A 19,055-nucleotide genomic window follows, 5' to 3' on the forward strand; every position below is an offset into this window, starting at 1 on the left:
GAACCCCTCCCTCAATTAGAGGAAAAAACAAACTTCTGGACTGTCTCCCCTCAGTGGGGGACATTAGCCTAACTAAGTATACCTTTATTCAACGCACTGTTGAGCACACATTTCGAAAAAGAGAACCACGGGTCGTCGGAACAGCGACCAGCTGACCAGTCGTAACAGCAGCCCATCGTAACAATGGGCTGCCGGACAACATAGTTTTTTTCTTTTCAACTAAGGTTCATGTTTTAGGTTATTAGAGAAAGTAAAAGATGAGCGTAATATTTTTATTTTTTATTTACTGTTTTTAATTTGCTGCTTTCTTTCATTTTAACGATTTTAGCTCTTTTTGACAGTGGGGCCTTTCGAACTAGTGGCACAATTTTACAACGATTTCTTTATTATTATTTACTATAGTCCTAGACCTCAGAAAAGTACATCTGGCCACAAAAGATCACAGGATCTATTGAATGTGAAGGGGGAGGTGACAAACTGACATATTGAGCCACACAGTATGGCAGCCCCCTTGTATTCAGTTGTTCGTTCAGACACACAGAAAACAACTAGGCTACTGTGGCCAGATGTAATTTCCTGGGGTAATTGGTAGGACTGGACTAATGACTATAGTAAATGATAATAAAGAAATTGCCGTAAAAGAATGTAAAAAAATACATATAGCCACTTGTTCGAATGCCCCGCCCCCCTGTCAAAAATAGCTAAAATCGTTAAAACGAATGAAAGCAACAAATGAAAAAAAATGAACACTCAACTTCTACTTTCTCTAATAAAAACCTTACTCTTACTCCACACTGATGAAGGCTGGATAGCCGAAATGTTTGTCCCTGTTAAAAAATGCAGTAAATATTTTGAACTGAAGTCTTGGTGTGTGCGACCCACTACCGTTATTTCTAATAACCTTGGTTGAAAATATATATTATAATATGTCCTTTAATATTGAAAGTGTGAGAACTATAGGCCTACTGATTTAGACGGCATTTTGTAGAATCTGCTCTTAATGGGTGTAGAAACTGTGTCAGTGTGTGACTGCAAGGGGTTAACATTTGCTCTGTCCAACAGACGGATTGTGTAACATCTGATCTGGCAGACATTCCACAAGTCTGACCGTGTTGCACCTCGGACAGACAGACAGAGACATCCCCTTGCACGACTCACGAGTACAAGCTGAAACACCTTGGACAGACAGACGTCCCCACGAGGACCGACGCTGTCAACTAAAAAGACAAGGTCGTGGAGGACATACAGTAGGTTACTATAAGATATATAGTACTAGATGATATGCTATACATATGTACTGTACAGTAGATAATGTTACCAGTTAGTATATATGCTAAAGTATGGCTATGACCTGTACTCAAATGTACAGTATGTTCAATGGTAGATAGCAACTGCATGCATTTCCTAAAGTATGTATATCATTTCCAAAATGTAAGAAACTAAGACTTATGTTATAGCTGTGATGTGTGATCTTGTAAAACTTGCTGTTACTTTAAATGTGAGTGCTTTTACTTTTTTACTTTTATATTTTAATCTATTTTGATGCCTAAACTTTTTAATACAGAATTTTATTTCAAGTTTTGAATAAAGGACTTGTAACAGAGTATGTTTATATTGTGGTATTGCAATTTTTTACTAAAGTAAAACATGCGAGTACCTTCTTCCAGTACAGCTTATGCTGCACATTGTTGTTTTAATCAAATCAGGCTGTTTGCATTTAGAGCAAGTTCCCTCCTTTTATGGTGAAGAAAGAGTCGAGTGTTCATTTTGCCAAAGTTGGATAATAGCTTTAAGTCTTTTGAATCAAATTCCATTCAGTTTTAGTCATATTTTAGTCATCTGAAATGTTTTAGTTTTAGTCTAGTCATTAGTTGACTAAATATCAGAAGATTTACAGTTCTACAGTTGATTTATATAATTTGGCAGGACGTGATGGTGTCGTAATGCTGATCTACAAGCTCAGCTTGTAGATCGTATTATTCTCAGAGCACGACACCAAGCATAAAATGACTCATTGGTTCTACTGGATCTCTTCTCAACTAGTCCCTCCTTAACATGTTACCGGTAGTCTAGTTTTTATTTGTTGATGAAATTCTCAGTATATTTTGTCATAGTTTCAGTCATCATCATTTTATTTTGTTTTCGTCAGTGAAAAAAGGTAGTTGACAAAGGCCTGGGGATTAGTATAACATAACATGTATGTTCCATTAAAATCTCAGATTTTTTTTCAGTTTTAGTCAGCAAAATTAAAAGGAAGAACACATTATCCTTAAGTAAAAGCATCAATACCGCAATATATAAAAATGCTGTTTACAAGTAAAAATAACTGTATTTAGAGTAAAAGTGCAAAAATGTTGGCATCAACATACTCAGATCTACAAGTACAGAACGCGTTGCAAACTTGCATCCCAAAGGGCTTGTAGATCTGATATTTTGAGTAGTGAAGTGAGAAGTGACACATTTTGAGCAATTTCAGAACTTTCACATTGGTGCCAATATAGTTTAACGCAATGAAATGTCTTTAATACAGGCGTTCTAACATGTAAACAGAGTATGTTTTTTATTTTGTGTTATTGATACTATTACTTCCTGGCAGGTAAAATGGTGGAGCTGACTCATATGATTGACAGCGAGGTGTTTTTGGCGTTCTCCACACACGCTACCGTGGTCGTTGTGAAGATGATGCTGATGTCACCGCTTACTTCCTACTTCCGTCTGACCAGGAAGGTAGCACGCTTTATACTAATGCCACCGCTCACTACCGGCGGTGGCTCAGGGGTAGAGTGCCTGGATGGGAACCGCAAGGTTGCCAGTTCGAACCCGGGCTCCCCCAGAGTTACTGTCGAAGTGTCCTTGAGCAAGACACTGAACCCCTAATTGCTCCCGATGTGCTAGTTGGTGCCTTGCATGGTTTCCGCTGCCATCGGTGTGTGAATGGGTGAATGTAATGCACAATCTATGTAAAGCGCCTTGGATAAAGGCGCTATATAAATGCACCATTTACCATTTACCATTTACCTATACTATTTATCAACAGTGACCGGCATGGGGTATCTTATCCCTCGCTTATGCATTTTAGACCCAACCTTAATATCGTCTCTGTCGGGTGGAAACCTCATCTGTCCAAAACTATTACTTTCAGGATTAAAATTCTAAAGTAGCAGAAGTAGCAGATCGACAAGCTCAAAACGTCTCAGTAAAATGTACTGTGTACAATGTACCTCGAAAAGCAAGTGATTAGAAAACATCTTGTGATACAGTATGTATTCCTTTATAGGCTATTCCTGGACCGATTATATGACAATGGTCGCAATCGTTAAATAGTGTTTGTTCAAGAGCATGTTCAGCCTGCGCCATCCACAGCCATGTATTTCATTAACCAGATGGAGTGCCACAATTATTTTCCACCCTAAAACATGATCATCAGGTATTATTATAATATAAGGAGGAAGAAATTTGTTGTATTTGTACAGTATTTGTTAAAATCATGCTTGTATGTGGACACGCCCACCAGTTCATTAAGTATGCCTGGTTTGCCTGGTGGGTGGTGATGAGTGGTGATCCACCTGAACTGAAGCCGCACCCACAGCTGTAGTTGTATGATAAAGAGGGAGGGGTTAGGGGAGGGGCTGATAGTGTGATGTCACTATATTACAGTTAATTTACAGTTTATTTATTGGCCCGTTTGACTGTCAAGGGTTCAACCTCCAGGAAGAAACCCTAAATACAACGTTAATTCACCATTGCACATAAAAACGACTCCAAGGTGTCTAATGAAGTACTGTCACCTCATAGACACATGAAAAACTGGAAAAATAAAAAAATTGTGGCACTCCATCTTTAACTTTAACTAACTATTCATGGGGAGTGTCGGGTTTAAAAACACAGAACATTTCATTTTTACATTTTACAACTTGACCTCTTCTCGTGTGACTTGTCTTGGTCTCCAGGTGTTTGCGAATGTGGAGGACACCAGGTTAGTGTCCGCGGAAGAGGACAGGAAGCTGGTCCGCGTGGACCCGGACGTGGAGCGAGTACGAAGGTACGACTCCGTCTACAAGCTCACGACACGTAGCGGATCTCACATCCGCTATACATGTGAGAGGGGATTCATTTCGGGATCATGTGTGGACTATACTTGGGGGTACGGTGGTGCAGTCGGTAGTGCTGTCGCCTCACAGCTAAGGTCCTGGGTTCGATTCTCGCTGGGGGCACGGTGGGAGCTGGGGGCGTGCTCTCTCCTCCGCATCATCAGTGCTCATACCCTGGGTATAATAAATAAATAAAAATACGTGTGGATTACTCTGATCCACAGATGTCACCAGAATGATTTGGAGAACATCGTTCCCTTCGTTCTGATTGGTCTGCTGTATTCTCTGACTGGACCGGACCTGGCCACGGCCCTGATCCACTTCCGGGTCTTTGTGGCATCCCGGATCTGCCACACGGTGGCATATGTGAGCCCTCTGCCCCAGCCAATCAGAGCCCTGAGCTGGATGACCGGCATGGTGGTCACCTTGTCTATGGCCTACAGGGTGCTCACTACCGCCACCTACCTGTAGAGATGACTATCACTGTTTCCCAAACACTGGGTCAGGACCCCTTTGTGGGTCGTGGAAACACTTATGGGTCTCTTTATGTTTTTGTTTCCTACATTTTCCTACATTCCTAATTTCCTACATAATTATTTCAAAATAAAATAAAATAAAAGCATGAATTAAAAAACTAAATTCAATGTTTTTCTAGAAATTGTTTAATATATTTTTGAGGGGGGAAATGACAACACACACACACACACACACACACACACGTTTTAAGGTTTAGCAGAGATCTTTCTCTCTCTGTACCTTCAGTTTTACATAACAACACAACATGGCACATGTGTTACTGTTATGCAAGGGATAATAAACACTGTGCTGGTAATTGTTGAGAATGCATGACAGGATGATGACGTAAGTCAAGATGTTTAATCATCCTGAAGGGGGTTATTCTAAAGTAGAGTATATTATCCCGCTTATTACGGGGCTATACTTAATACATTAATGAATACATTTACCCAAAAGTAACAATAACAAAATATTTCCTTATCCATTCCTTATCAACAAGGAAGTGTTGATCAAATTATGTCATGCATGCAATATAACACTGGTTTTCAATGTGCTGCCTACGGGGTCACAAATGGACCCCTAACTCTGTGAAATTAGCCCTGAGGATTTCACAGTGTAGGTTGGGGTCCAAGACATAAAAAAATAAATACAAATAAATAAACTTGTTAGGATTCCAATAGTATATATATAGTTAGTAGTGGGGTGCACACTTTTATCCGACATACCATAGGACCGCCAACCTCGGATTAAGGTTGGCGAACATGCGTTAAGGTTGGCGAACATGCGCTGCTCCAGTGCTTGCGGTTATGGTTAGGTTAGGGTTTGAGGTAGGTTGTCGCTCTAATGACAGTCGGAACTATAGCTTTAGTTCCTGTTAGGAGGATCCAAGTGGAGTGCAACTCTGAAAGTATACTCGATAGAACCAAATTGAACGAAGTTGATTTTGTAGACTAACTTTTATTTTGGCTGATTTTACACTTTGTTATTTGCTGAAAATAGCCGATCTTCTAGCTCAGAGCGCAAAACACGTACCAGAGCGCAACCATGCATAAAATGACTTGTCTACTGGATCTCTTCTCCACTAGTCCCTCCCTAACATTTAGTCTAGTTGTCAATGTATATTTATAGTCTTAGTTTTAGTCATCATAACAGTATTAAACACTACAGTGTGATACAGACATACATATGCATGTTGGAGACTTCTGATTCAGTTGAGTTAGCACAAAACATCAGCCAATTATCTACAGTAGGTAGTGGGAAAAGACTTTATAGCATTTTGCTTACCAAACATGTGGTGTAAGTGTAACTCCTCCATTTCTTTGCTGAGGTTGTATGTACCATTTAAACGTTCGCAGTCCTTCTTCAAGTTGACCATCTCTGCCCGTAGCTGATTTCTATCTATATTGACTGTCATAGAATATGAATAACAATTATGATTTCTGTCATAGAGCATGAATAATAACGCAAATGCATCAAAACATACTATGTGTGTGTGTGTGTGTGTGTGTGTGTGTGTGTGTGTGTGTGTGTGTGTGTGTGCGTGTGCGTGCGCTCGTGCGTACACTCACATTGTACAGTCACTACAGTGAGTCCTATGATCACGGTCAGCAGTAGAAAACACATCAGTCCTAAACACACTGCAGCTCTGAAGGAAGCAGTGTGTTCCCCATGGTCAGGGACTGAAAAAACAAGTTTTCAGACATAAATTAACCTTTGCATGGTCATCAAGGCTAGGTCAAGTGCTGCAGGCTTAGCACTAATACAACATTTATACTAAATACAACATTCAAGCTGTTTATGTTGGGATATGGGCCAACATTTCAATAATGATGCATCCCTCGTTTTGGAATAAAGAGGCTTTTTTTTATTATTCAGTGGTTGTACCCTTTTTTCAGAATGGACAAAAGTAGCCCTAGTCCAAAACAGTTACTTTTCAGGATTCAAATAAAAAAATAGCAACCATTGCAGATCGACAAGCTCAAAACTCATTACTTCGCACCACATTTCAAGCTTGTATAGTTTCTGCTATTTTTGAGACTTTAGTGCAGGGGTAACCAACCAGGGGTTCGCGATCTACCAGTCGATCGCGGGAACGTTTCCAGTCGATCGCGAAGTGTTAGACCCATTGGAATAATGTCAGTGCCGCTCGTCACATGCAAATTAATTTTGAGCAGAGCGCTGTGGCTCTGAGTTTGAGAATAGACCCCATCGTCCAAGGGTGTGTGTGCGTGTGTGGTGGGAGGGGTGGTATCTTAGCAACACTGAATGACCTGTCCCATTGGTCGTGTGCTCGTATCATGAGCCAATGGCTGCAGCTCTGAGCTTCCCAGACCTAGGTTCACATACTACACTACACAAGCCGTAAAGAGAACTGACAGGTCAGCCACAGGGCTGCTACCATATTAGCAGCTGTGAGCGCTCTTCTCTTCTCGTGAAGAAAGCAGGACAGAGTTGTCAAATAAATCCCGCCGTCATTCATACTGTATTTATTCTCCGACCCGACATTAAAATACGGAACAACGTGCGTTCATTACGGGGCTCGTGACAGGCTGCAGACACAGATAGATAGATAGCGCCGCTGCTCCTTCAGTTTTCGTTGTTCGTTGTTATAATATTTTTTATTATTGGGATTTGATCATTGATGCAAATTCTAAACATATGGATGCAGCTGCAGAAGTTGTGTTGCTTAAAGGAATGCATAGTTGCGTTCTCCTCAACTGCTGCGCACTGTGCGTAGCAACAACAAAAATATAAAAATGAGAAAAATATACTGAATATACCAGTCTGCAATGCAAACTAATAGGCGAGTGCACTCCAGGGCATATGCAAAGGGAAAGAATGACTTCTGTCCGTGACAATAATCAATGCTACAGTTTGAATTCTGTACACATGCACACAGAGCAAAAAATATGATAAATATGAAATATGAAAACTTGTTGAAGTATGAAATGGCCTTTTCACAAATGAAAATAATAAAATCCAAGTTTAGAACTCGTATGACTGACTCACATCTTAATGACACCCTCAGACTGGCAATCACTAAATATGAACCAGATTTCAAAACGCTTGCAGTCACTGAGTCACAGCAGTCTCATTAAAGGTGGGCTGACCCTGAGAGTATGTTACCATATCTGTGCAAATATATATGGTCAAGTTATGCCTATGTCATTTGAACATCTGCCAATGTGAATATTCATTGAAATGAGAAACAAAATATTTCTAATACTAATTATTTCTAATTTGTCTTAATATTATTTGACATTGATAATATAACTTACTATAAGTATTTATTCTAATTTAAGCTTTAGTCTTTGTGTGGATGTGTGCACATGCATTGAGCCTGTCAGAAATAGCAAAAAACAAGTGTTTTTTCTAACACGTTTTAGTGGTAGATCTTGGCTTACAATTGGGAATAAAATGGGCTCTTGGGCTTGAAAAGGTTGGTTACCACTGCTTTAGTGGGATCAAGTAGGGCGCCAATTAAAAATAATTAAAATATGAGGTTTCTGATCTACAGCAACAATATGTAGGCTATTATGTATATACGTTAGCTTGTGGGTTATACTCTATCCCAGTGGTTCTCAACCAGTGGTCCTCAACCAGTGGTCCGGGGACCACCAGTAGTCCTTGAGGGGGTTGCAGGTGGTCCCCAGGCTGCTAAATGGAGAGTTGGTAACCAAATGGACCCTTATACAGATCTTTAACTCTTGGGTGTAAAATGAGACCCTTACGGGTCCATGTCCAAATATTCTAAGTTATAATATTCTCAAATGGCAAATAAATAATGGACCGATATGCAATGTTTTGAAAACCTGCATTTCTCTATCCTGTTGTATTGTGTGTATGTGTGTGTGTGTGTGTGTGTGTGTGTGTGTGTGTGTGTGTGTGTGTGTGTGTGTGTGTGTGAGTGCATTCCTACCTGGCAGCTGACTCGTCCCAGGGTCCTGCATGCCGTTTAAAGTGTTCTCCACCACCCAAGGGTTTTCATATATGGTCAGATTGTCTTGAGACACGTAGATGCTCACTATCTTTTCCACCTCAAGGTGGAACTGCTCTGCGGTGGCATCTTTCTCGCCGCCAGGATGTTCCTCAGACATCGTTTTTGTTCTTCAAATAGGTTTCTATACTATAACGACCACAAATTATGTCCTGTAATTTAGACTTTATTTCTCTGTCTCTGCTCAACCCTGGTCCACTTGTCTCTTGTCTGTTTTTACTGATATCTAATACTGTGATTGTAGTATAATAAGCTCTTCTCTGGTCTGTTTTTACTTCAATCTATACTGTGATTGTAGTAGAAAATCCTCGTCTCTGGTCTGTTTTTATTGCAATCGACTGTGTTCTCTGCTGTGTTCTATGTCAACACTACTTACTGTGTTTGTAGAAGAGAAAGGGAACAATTTAAGTCACAACAGGGAAGTATAGTTGTAGATGTGTATTGTGTACCGTATAGAGGAAGTTATAGCTGACGCAGGTGACCTGTTGGGTTTCACCTGAGCATCTGAACTTACTGTATAGTATAGTTTTAGTCACCGAAATCAACACTATTACGGAGCGACACAAATTTGCAAACATTTGGCATCCATTTGTTTCTAAGGCGTGATTCATACTCCTATTTTAGAGCCGAATAAAAGTCGTTTCGGCTCTGTAGAGCCTACAATGTGACGTCATTTGAGGTTCGGGCGGGCGGGTACCGTCCTAAAGTCGACTCTTCGGTGCTACTGAAAATTAGCTTTTTTTTACGTTTTGACGTTGACGACGATGACGACGATGTTGAAAACAGTCTCTATTTGTGTTAACAAATTGGATAATGATTCAGCCACCGATAAGTAGCACAGTGGAGGAGGGGAGGGGATGGAGTGGCCATACAGGGGTGTGACAGAATAGGTTTGGGGGTTAATAATAATAATAACTTGAAAGAAACCCAAGGACGCTTTAAAATACAGAAAAACAAAACAAACAAACTAATTGCCAAAAGCCAACAAATGTCTCTTCAGTGGAGACTTGAAGGAGTCCAATGTAGGCGTCTGGCGAAACTCCAAGGGGAGAGAATTCCAGAGGACTGCCACATTGACGGCTCTATCGCTGAGGGTCCACTTTTTTGCGTGACGGATGGTGAGTGGTTGGTGGCAAGTGGGACGTCTGCAGTGGTTGGTGGCAAGTGAGAACACCACTCTGGGAGTGGGGGTCACTCTGGCAGTGTTTCCCTGGTTTCACATGGAGTGACCCCACTGGTGATGTTATCATTGTCCGCAGCTGTGTCCAGTACACTGCTGGAAGGGGTGGCCGAGGGCTGGGGTTTAGTAGGGGAACTCGGGAAACTCGGGGAGAACAGGGGGAGTTAAGGGCTTTTCCCCCGGATGAGTCCTCATATGTCTTTTCAGTGTATGATTTGTAGTAAAGCTTTTACCACATACAAAGCAAGAAAAGGGTGTGTCCCCGGTATGAGTACGCATGTGTGTTTTCAATGATTGATTTGTAGTAAAGCTTTTACCACATATAAAGCAAGAAAAGGGTGTGTCCCCGGTATGAGTACGCATGTGCGTTTTCAGAGTTTGAAATAAACTAAAGCTTTTGCTACAAACTAAACAAGCAAATGGCTTTTCCCCTGTATGAGTCCTCATGTGTGATTTCAGAAGTCCAGATTGCTTAAAGCTTTTGCTACAAAATGAACATGCAAAAGGCTTTTCCCCTGTATGATTCCTCATGTGCGTTTTCAGATTATGAGATAAACTAAAGTTTTTCCTACAAACTAAACAAGCAAATGGCTTTTCCCCTGTATGAGTCCTCATGTGTGATTTCAGAAGTCCAGATTGCTTAAAGCTTTTGCTACAAACTGAACACGCAAAAGGTTTTTCCCCTGTATGATTCCTCATGTGCGTTTTCAGACTTTGAGAATAGCTAAAGGTTTTGCTACAAACTAAACAAGCAAATGGCTTTTCCCCTGTATGAATCCTCATGTGTGTTTTCAGATTTTTACATTCTCTAAAGCTTTTGCTACAAACAGAACAAACAAAGGGCTTGTCCCCTGTATGAGTCCCCATGTGTGTTTTCAGATGTCCAGATTGGTTAAAACTTTTGATACAAACTGAACAAGCAAAGGGCTTGTCCCCTGTATGAGTCCTCTTGTGTGTTTTCAGATCTTGAGATCGGCTAAAGCCTTTTTGACAAACGGAACAAGCAAAGGGTTTGTCTCCTGTATGGGTACTCCAGTCATCACTGTCTTCAGTAATGTCAGATTCAAAACTGTGTGAAGAGAGGAACTGGTCATAACTAGTTAGTTGTGATGTTCCACAGTGCTCTACATCAGCTTGTGTTTTTATGTGTTGAGTTGAGGTACTGGCTAGAGGCACTGTCTCTCTGTTTTCATCATCATCTTCACTTTTCACTGATAGTAATGTCAACGATGACCCTGCAGCCTGCTCTGGTCTTTGAAGTAACTCCTTCTCCTGTTCGTCTTTAATCCGTGGAGGTTCTAGTTTCACCTGGACCAGAATGGGACTCATCTCCTGCTTTTCCGCTTTAATCTGTGGAGGTTCTAGTTTCACCTGGACCAGAATGGGACTCATCTCCTGCTGTTGCTCTTTAATCTGTGGAGGTTCTAGTTTCACCTGGGCCGGACTGGGACTCATCTCCTGCTGTTCCTCTTTCATCTGTGGAGGTTCTAGTTTCACCTGGGCCGGACTGGGACTCATCTGCTGTTCAGGGGAAACCTTCTCTTTACACACAGGAAGGAGTGTGATATCTACGAGGAGGAGAGAGGACGTAACATCAGCAGAGAACAAATCAATTTCTGATTGTATCAACCAATTGGTTTATTTTGTATTGAATATTGTAATTAGCTGGGGGAGAACTCGTAAGAAATCACCAAGATTTGGCTTTTGGTGACACCCCCAAGTGGTCTGTTTGCACAGACTCAAATATAGTATCGGTATGGTAGAAAACCAAAATAATTGATTAAAGGGATTTTTCAATGGATTCTGTTACTATTGTGTGTGGTAAATAATATAGGCCTACTAAGAATTTTAGGAAAAATGAACAACCAGAAAGGCATCGTTCAAGATGTCATAAACTGTGGCTAAAATGCCTATAAACTCAAAACCCATCGCAAACTTGGCTCTCCCCAAGTGGTCGGTTTGCAAAGAAACCACTATGTCAGTATATGGTTGAAACGCCAAATAATTGATAGAAGAGATTTCTCTTCTTTCTGTTGCTATTGGGTGTGCTAAATGACATACTAAAATCTCACTAGAAAGGCATCGTTTTCAAGATGGCGACCACGATGGCTGCCGGGAGCTTAAATGCCTATATGGTTTCATTGCGAACCGATCACTAGGGGGCAAGCCAAATTAAATTGCAATGGTTTTTGAAAACCTTATGGTCATACCATGCCAAAATTTAAAATGCAGTTTCTTACACGATGGCTTCCATGAGCTAAAACGCCTATAAACTTGGGATGTTTTAAAAAATCATAACAATTATGCACTTGGTAACTGATTTTATAAATGTTGGCATGGTGTTTAGTTTTATAATTTCCTGTTTCTCATATCAGGGTAAAGATTGTTCCATCACAGCACGTCGCCAGGAGCAAGTAATGTAATGTCCACTTTTGGTTGATACTTTTTACATATTTTCCCCCCTGATTGAGTGAGGAGCTCCCACCGGGGGGACATAGAGCCTTTGTCCTACTCCTCCCACCCAACACTCCCTGCTGACAGGTGTTGCTCCAGCCTGTACCATTACGTACAGTCTTCCTGATAAAGTCTTAAACCTTATGGTGCCTGAGAAAGCGTGTGTGTGTGTGTGTGTGTGTGTGTCTCACTTGTGATCCTCAAGGGTGAAGATGGGAGTCATGCAGGCAGCAGTCCTCAAGGGGGCAGCAGAGCTCAGGTCTTTACTCAGGGCTGCTGAGTCGGAATCACTGGTGGACATAGATTTATACAGTTTACAATTTAGGCATTTAGTAATCCAGAACGATTTACAGTAAGCAAGAACAAAAAACATGGTAATACTGGTACATCAAAACATAAAAAATAGTCATCGGATCATGAATCATACGTAGGTAATCTTAAGAACATAACAGTGGAATATTTATGTAAGTAAACTATATGTGTATACACTATAGAGTATAGAGTGCTATATCTACATACAATTCAAGTTACATAAATTGAGCCTATGCATGCACTATGCAGCAGCATACTCCTGTAGGAGGTCGAGGCTAGGGCAAACACACACACACACACACACACACACACACACACACACACACACACACACACACACACACACACACACACACACACACACACACACACACACACACACACACACACACACACACACACACACACACACACACACACACACACACAAATAAATGTAGTGGTATATGGTAAATGGTACATTTATATAGCGATTTTATAAAGTGATTTACATATAGACAGAGGCCCCTTTTCCAAAATTGGAACGTTAATCATGAATTGAGTGGGCAAAACCATATTAGATTGTTATCACCATGAAACTTCCCCAATTGAGTACTTACACGAAGACAATGATTTATTGTATTACAAATTTTACATTTTTAAATATCATTTTTCCCACCAATTTTGGAGCTCTGGCTCATGGACTAAGAACCAAAAATAATTGAACCGGTTCCCATTGAGAACCAAGTGGTGGAAAGGGGGTCTGTGTGCATTACATTCACACACACATTCACCGATGGCGGGGGAAACCATGCAAGGCACCAAACGTGCACATCGGGAGCAATTAGGGGTTCAGCGTCTTGCTCAAGGAAACTTCAACACTACTGGGGGGACCCGGGATCGAACTGGGAACCTCATGGTTGCCATCCGTCTGATCCACTGCCACTCTACCCCTGATCCACTGCCACTTCATATATCATACTCAATTCATCTGAACAAGTCAAGAACCGCTGTTGTAGGATATAAATGAAAATTGCTTTGGTGTTTATTTTATTTTTTAATTTGCTATGGTGTTTATAACCAGATTATATAATGGTTGTGCTGTTAATCTTGGCCCCAATTTACTTCAATTCAGCAAGTATTTTCTTCATTTTTAGAAGCAATGTTATACAAACCCCTTGTATTCAACACATCATGAGGTGAGTAAACAATAGAAATTAAGTAATTTATTGGGTGAAGACAATGCATCTCTCTCTCTCTCTCTCTCTCTCTCTCACACACACACACACACTCACACTCACACTCACACTCTCTCTCTCTCTCACACACACACACACACACACACAATAAAGATGCTAATGTTCACATGCAGACTCACAGTCTACAGTAGGCTACCTAAATGCTTGCGCAACACAATGGGAAACGGGGGAAAATACCGGGGCGACCGAACAGAACAGGGAACCGTATTGCTGAGAGGCAATGTTGGCAACCTAAACATAGATGCTATAAATGCTATCTTAGCTGATTTACTTGGGGCTAACAACATGATGGCAGTGGCACTGTATCCACTTATTGCAAACAACTCAATATTCGTTCAGAATGTTAATCTAACCAATCCATAAACAAGACATCATAACAAGGGCTGGCATACTTATTTTGTACCTGAAAAGTGGAGATTAAATCAAGATTTAGCTGGAACACAGTCGCTATAAATTCCAGCTGAATCCCACTGTCGCTCCAGCATTGCAGTGTTACAGAGAGATTGGTGACCTGCTGAAATATGTGACAAGTCACTTACTGAGACTCGTGTTTTTGTCTATTGCTGTCTCAAATTGACTCCAAAACCTTTGCCATTGACTCACATCTCCAGTGAACTTCTCCATGGTCATGCAGTTTAGACCACCAGAGCTATGCCACATGTCTAACATATAAGTTCTTGACATGTTTCTGCTATATGAAAATGGTGCTGGTATTGAATATTGTCTGTGATATAGCTTAATTGAATTGCACTGTTTACAACACTTTAAAGAAGACAATAGGACAATGACCATTCACACCTAGTGTCATCCCTAATCAGTGGGATTGAGCCCATGCTGTGAGTGCTTATAGGCAGGAAGTGACACTCTGCCTTCAGATTCGATTCAGATTTGTTTGACCTTGAACTTGATGCCAACATTGTTCCACCTCCCCTTTCCCCTGTTTTTAGTAGGCTATTGTTAAACCGTATAGGAAATAAAATGAAATCTTAATTGCAAGCAAGAAGTTGTCCTGTCTGATGGTATTTGCACCGGTACAAGTTTCCACGGCCTTGGGAAATATAATGGCCTAAATCTATTTAAAATTAATAATTATAATAAGACAATTGCATGCGGTCCCCTGCCCACCTGAAATACTATTTCCAAATTTCAATACTTTTAAATGTAGGCTACTCCACAGTCCACACGCAAATATTATACTTTTACTTCACTACAACTTTTAGTTACTATAGGCTACTTTGTAGGCATACACTCTCAGCTCACAATTTGAGCTTGTAGATCTGCTGTTTCCAAAAGATTGACAGATTTTAAAACTTGAAATGGGACCTCCTGTATAATAAGTATTTACTTTTGGTACTTTAGTTTAAGTAGCCAATAGCCATACATTCTGAATGATCACAATACTTTTGTACTTTTACTCAAGTAGGCTATTCTGGAATTTTACTTGCAACACTGAGTATTGACTTTCACTTCGTCTTAGAATTTACTTTTTCCACCACTTTTAAATGACCTGGTGGCCTAAGCTCATAAGGTGACGAGATAAGGTTGTTGTCAGTTACTGGGAAGTAGGAGGTTGTAGGAGAAAATCCTGCTACCCTAATAGACAGGGGTACATGAGCACCTGGCCGTTCATTCGTGCTCTATCTCCGACCAAGCCACACTTCCACCACACATCTCTCTATGCAAAATAAAACCTGCACACTCCCACAAAAGACATAGACTACATTGCATTCGCCAAAAATGTCTTCTTTACTGTTTAAATATTACTTTTCTGAAACACGCTATTCTTGCTCAACCTCAACAGCCTACGTCAGAATCGTCATGTTGGCGTCTACTACGCCAACTACGTTCACTTAATGGGGCCAGTCCTTCACAGTGACACACGCGTTACATCAACCACGCGACCGGGATGGTTTCTACCTCTCAATGTCGTGCCTACTCTACACTGCCATCCCAAGTCCCCTCCCCCTTTCACTGCTCCTGTGTGTGACCTGTGAGCTACTCTCTGACTGCACTGTGGCTTGATTTATATGTGCGAGGTGGAAATGTAATGCACATAAATTAATTATAGGTCCAGCAAGCAAATCATGATTGTCTGTTTGTGCTCAATAGGTCACCATCACATTCCGATTTTAGGTGTTGTGTTTTTTATGACATTTATTTTGGCCAGTAGTTTCATATCTATCCTTTTCCCTTTCACCAACACAGACCATGCTAACGGTGTTAGCGCGTTAGCATCACACAGCTTACAGCGTCAGTGTTGCATGAATACTTTCAACCATGACAATGCCGACTACTTTTGCTACACACACTTCCCAAGGATTATGGAGATGTCTTTATTTATTTTTTAAGGTTGAGAAATGAAATAATTATGGTCGTTTCTAATCTCAGCATTTCACAAGAGAAAGACGTGGATGCCTTTTGCTGCTGTTGCCATGTCTCATAGAAACAAGTAAATAGGTCTATAAAAATAATCCCAAAACAAGCGCATATAACAGGGGTCTGTAACCTATTTTAAATGAAGTGCCATGTTTTCATTTTCTAGATAGTCAGTCAGCCACAAGCTCACATCACAACAATAATCCATGTAATAATCACAATAACAATACTAATAATAATAATCATAATAATAATAATAATAACAATAAACTTCTTTGTAAACTCACTCATTTACAAACAAGCTCACATCAGAACAATAATGCATGTAATAATAATAACAATAATAATAATAATCATTATAAGAAAAACAACAATAACAACACTAACAACAGTACAGTACAGTACAGTAAAGACGTACAGTAAAGTACAGTACAGAGGACAACATTACAGTACAGTGCAATACTAAGGAGTGCAGTACAGTATTATAATAATTTATAACCCATCCGTTACTACATGTGCAGGGCACACTACTGAGTTTAGACTTTTTATGCAGGGCCTGGGAAATAAGGCAGAATCTTTTGTTTGTGTAAAAAAAAAAGGGAATATCAACAAAACATATCTGTTTATTGTACACAATGCAATATTGAATGCAATGATATGGTGTGTCCTGTAAGCCCATGTGGGCTGGGCGCCTTTGGTGCATGACACAAAAATAAAGAAATCTATCTATCTATCTATTCAGGCCCATCCTGCTACCCTAATAGACAGGGGTACATAAGCACATGGCCGTTTATCCAACAGCTTTCTCCGACCAAACCACACTTTTACCAGACATCTCTATATGCTAAATAAATTCGCCACACTCCCAGAAAACATATAGACTACATTGCATTCGCCAAAAATGTCTTATTTACTGTTTAAATATTACTTTTCTCAAACACGCTATTCTTGCTCAACCTCTACAGCCTACGTCAGAATCGTCATGTTGGCGTCTACTACGCCAACTACGTTCACTTAATGGGGCCAGTCCTTCACAGTGACACACGCGTTAGATCAACCACGCGACCGGGATGGTTTCTACCCCTCAATGTCGTATTTGCTGCGCCCTTCTAATGCTGCGCCACGCCTACTCTATACTGCTCCATAGACAGCGACTCGAAGTCGAACAGCAGCAGCAGCTCGCCTCCGTCACAATTTAAAGCCCACAGCACTGCACAGCCCCACACCCAAATGAATCGAATTAATGAATAAGGCGCTTATATCGCTTTTGCTCAGTGGATGGGACATTTACATTAAAAGCTATCGGATGGACGCGTGGACAACGGCATGGTTGTGTGCACTCGGAGGGAAAGGTTCCATATAGCTTCCATGCTAGCTGCTTCAGACACAGGGGAGGGGAGTGAGATGGCCCGCCTCACGGGACTCCAGTGCGAAATAGCGCTTATGCAACAATTACCCTAAAAACAACACCACAACTCAATGTCATTGTGAATAAGAATTTCGAGCAAAAAAAATATTTTTGGAAGGACACTTTCAACCAGTATGAAGCTAAATGTGGAAGCCGTGTGTGTCACACCAAAACGGGTGACCTATATAATCCTGTCACGCCGTGCATTCTGTGCTTGCGTGCGCATTTCCCAAATCTCAGTCATTTATCCACACATCGCTCTCTGTGTGTGTGTGTGTGTGTGTGTGTGTGTGTGTGTGTGTGTGTGTGTGTGTCGCGTCGCCCTCCAGCTGCAATTGCGAGTGTGCGCTTTGGCAGACTTTTTATGCAGGGCGTGGGAAATAAGGCAGAATGTTTTGTTTGTGTAAAAACAAAAAAGGGAATATCAACAAAACATATCTGTTTATTGTACACAATGCAATATTCAATGCAATGATATGGTGTGTCCTGTAAGCCCAATTAGCCCATGTGGGCTGGGCGCCTTTGGTGCATGACACAAAAATAAAGAAATCTATCTATCTATCTATTCAGGCCCATTCAATTAATCTATCACTACATTAGTTGCCTGTTCAAAACTAAACTACACTTTATGAAATCATTGTTGCAGCCTACAATTTACAATTTACAATTTAGGCATTTAGCAGACGCTCTTAATCCAGAGCGACTTACATTAAGCAAGAACAAAAAAGCATGGGTATACATCACATAAAAACATTTATCATGAAACATGCGTAAGCTAAGAAAGTAACAGTGGAATATCTATAATGAAACTATACATATAAGCTATACATCTATACTACTATGCTATACATATGTACTATGACGTGCTATGACAATAGCACATACAATGCACTTATGCTGTCTACATAACATGCTATAAGACTGTATCAAATGCTATCTAAGTCTACAGAATTGCTATCTAAGGGGGTGGGGTAAGTGCTATGGGCCATGATGGAGTCTGAAAAGGTGGGTTTTCAGACTACGGCGGAAGATTGGGAGTGATGCTGCAGTTCTGACTGCAATGGGAAGTGCATTCCACAGTTTTGGAGCCAGAAGGGAGAAGAGTTTGGGACGTGTGGAGTGTTGTCCCGGCGTTTTTAGTGAGGGTACTTCCAGCTTCCCTGCGTTGGCTGATCTGAGTGAGCGGGAGGGTTTGTAGGGTTCGATCATACTTGCAAGATATGGGGGAGCCATACCTTTGGTTGCTTTGAATGCCAGCATCAGAGTTTTGTATTCTGTGCGGGCAGCGACCGGGAGCCAGTGGAGGGAACGGAGCAGGGGGGAGACATGTGAGAATTTTGGCTGGTTGAAGACCAAGCGAGCTGCGGCATTTTGGATCAGCTGGAGAGGTTTAAGTGCACAAAAGGACACTACACACATATATTCAGGCCCATTCAGAACACATTTCCCAAATCTCTGATTTATCCACACATCGCTCTGTGTG

General features: G+C 40.9%; 2 protein-coding genes across 2 annotated transcripts; one reads left to right on the forward strand and one right to left on the reverse strand.

Moving 5' to 3' along the window:
- The first annotated feature begins 1,117 nt into the window (after positions 1-1,117).
- LOC308309964 (microsomal glutathione S-transferase 1-like) lies at positions 1,118-4,730 on the forward strand. Its single transcript, XM_080755970.1, has 4 exons — positions 1,118-1,247; positions 2,597-2,727; positions 3,951-4,042; positions 4,316-4,730. The coding sequence occupies exons 2-4, from the start codon at positions 2,602-2,604 to the stop codon at positions 4,560-4,562; spliced, it is 465 nt and encodes a 154-aa protein (XP_080612096.1). The 5' UTR covers positions 1,118-1,247; positions 2,597-2,601; the 3' UTR covers positions 4,563-4,730.
- Positions 4,067-9,305, reverse strand: LOC308309965 (uncharacterized protein). Its single transcript, XM_080755971.1, has 4 exons — positions 8,527-9,305; positions 6,176-6,286; positions 5,892-6,014; positions 4,067-4,265 (listed from the first exon to the last, which is right to left on the reverse strand). Exons 1-4 carry the CDS (start codon positions 8,702-8,704, stop codon positions 4,252-4,254), a joined length of 426 nt encoding a protein of 141 aa, XP_080612097.1. The 5' UTR covers positions 8,705-9,305; the 3' UTR covers positions 4,067-4,251.
- Positions 9,306-19,055: the final 9,750 nt, after the last annotated feature.

This window comes from Protomyctophum bolini, assembly GCF_963924005.1.
Source record: "Protomyctophum bolini genome assembly, chromosome: 22".
NCBI classification, from domain to species: Eukaryota; Metazoa; Chordata; class Actinopteri; order Myctophiformes; family Myctophidae; genus Protomyctophum; species Protomyctophum bolini.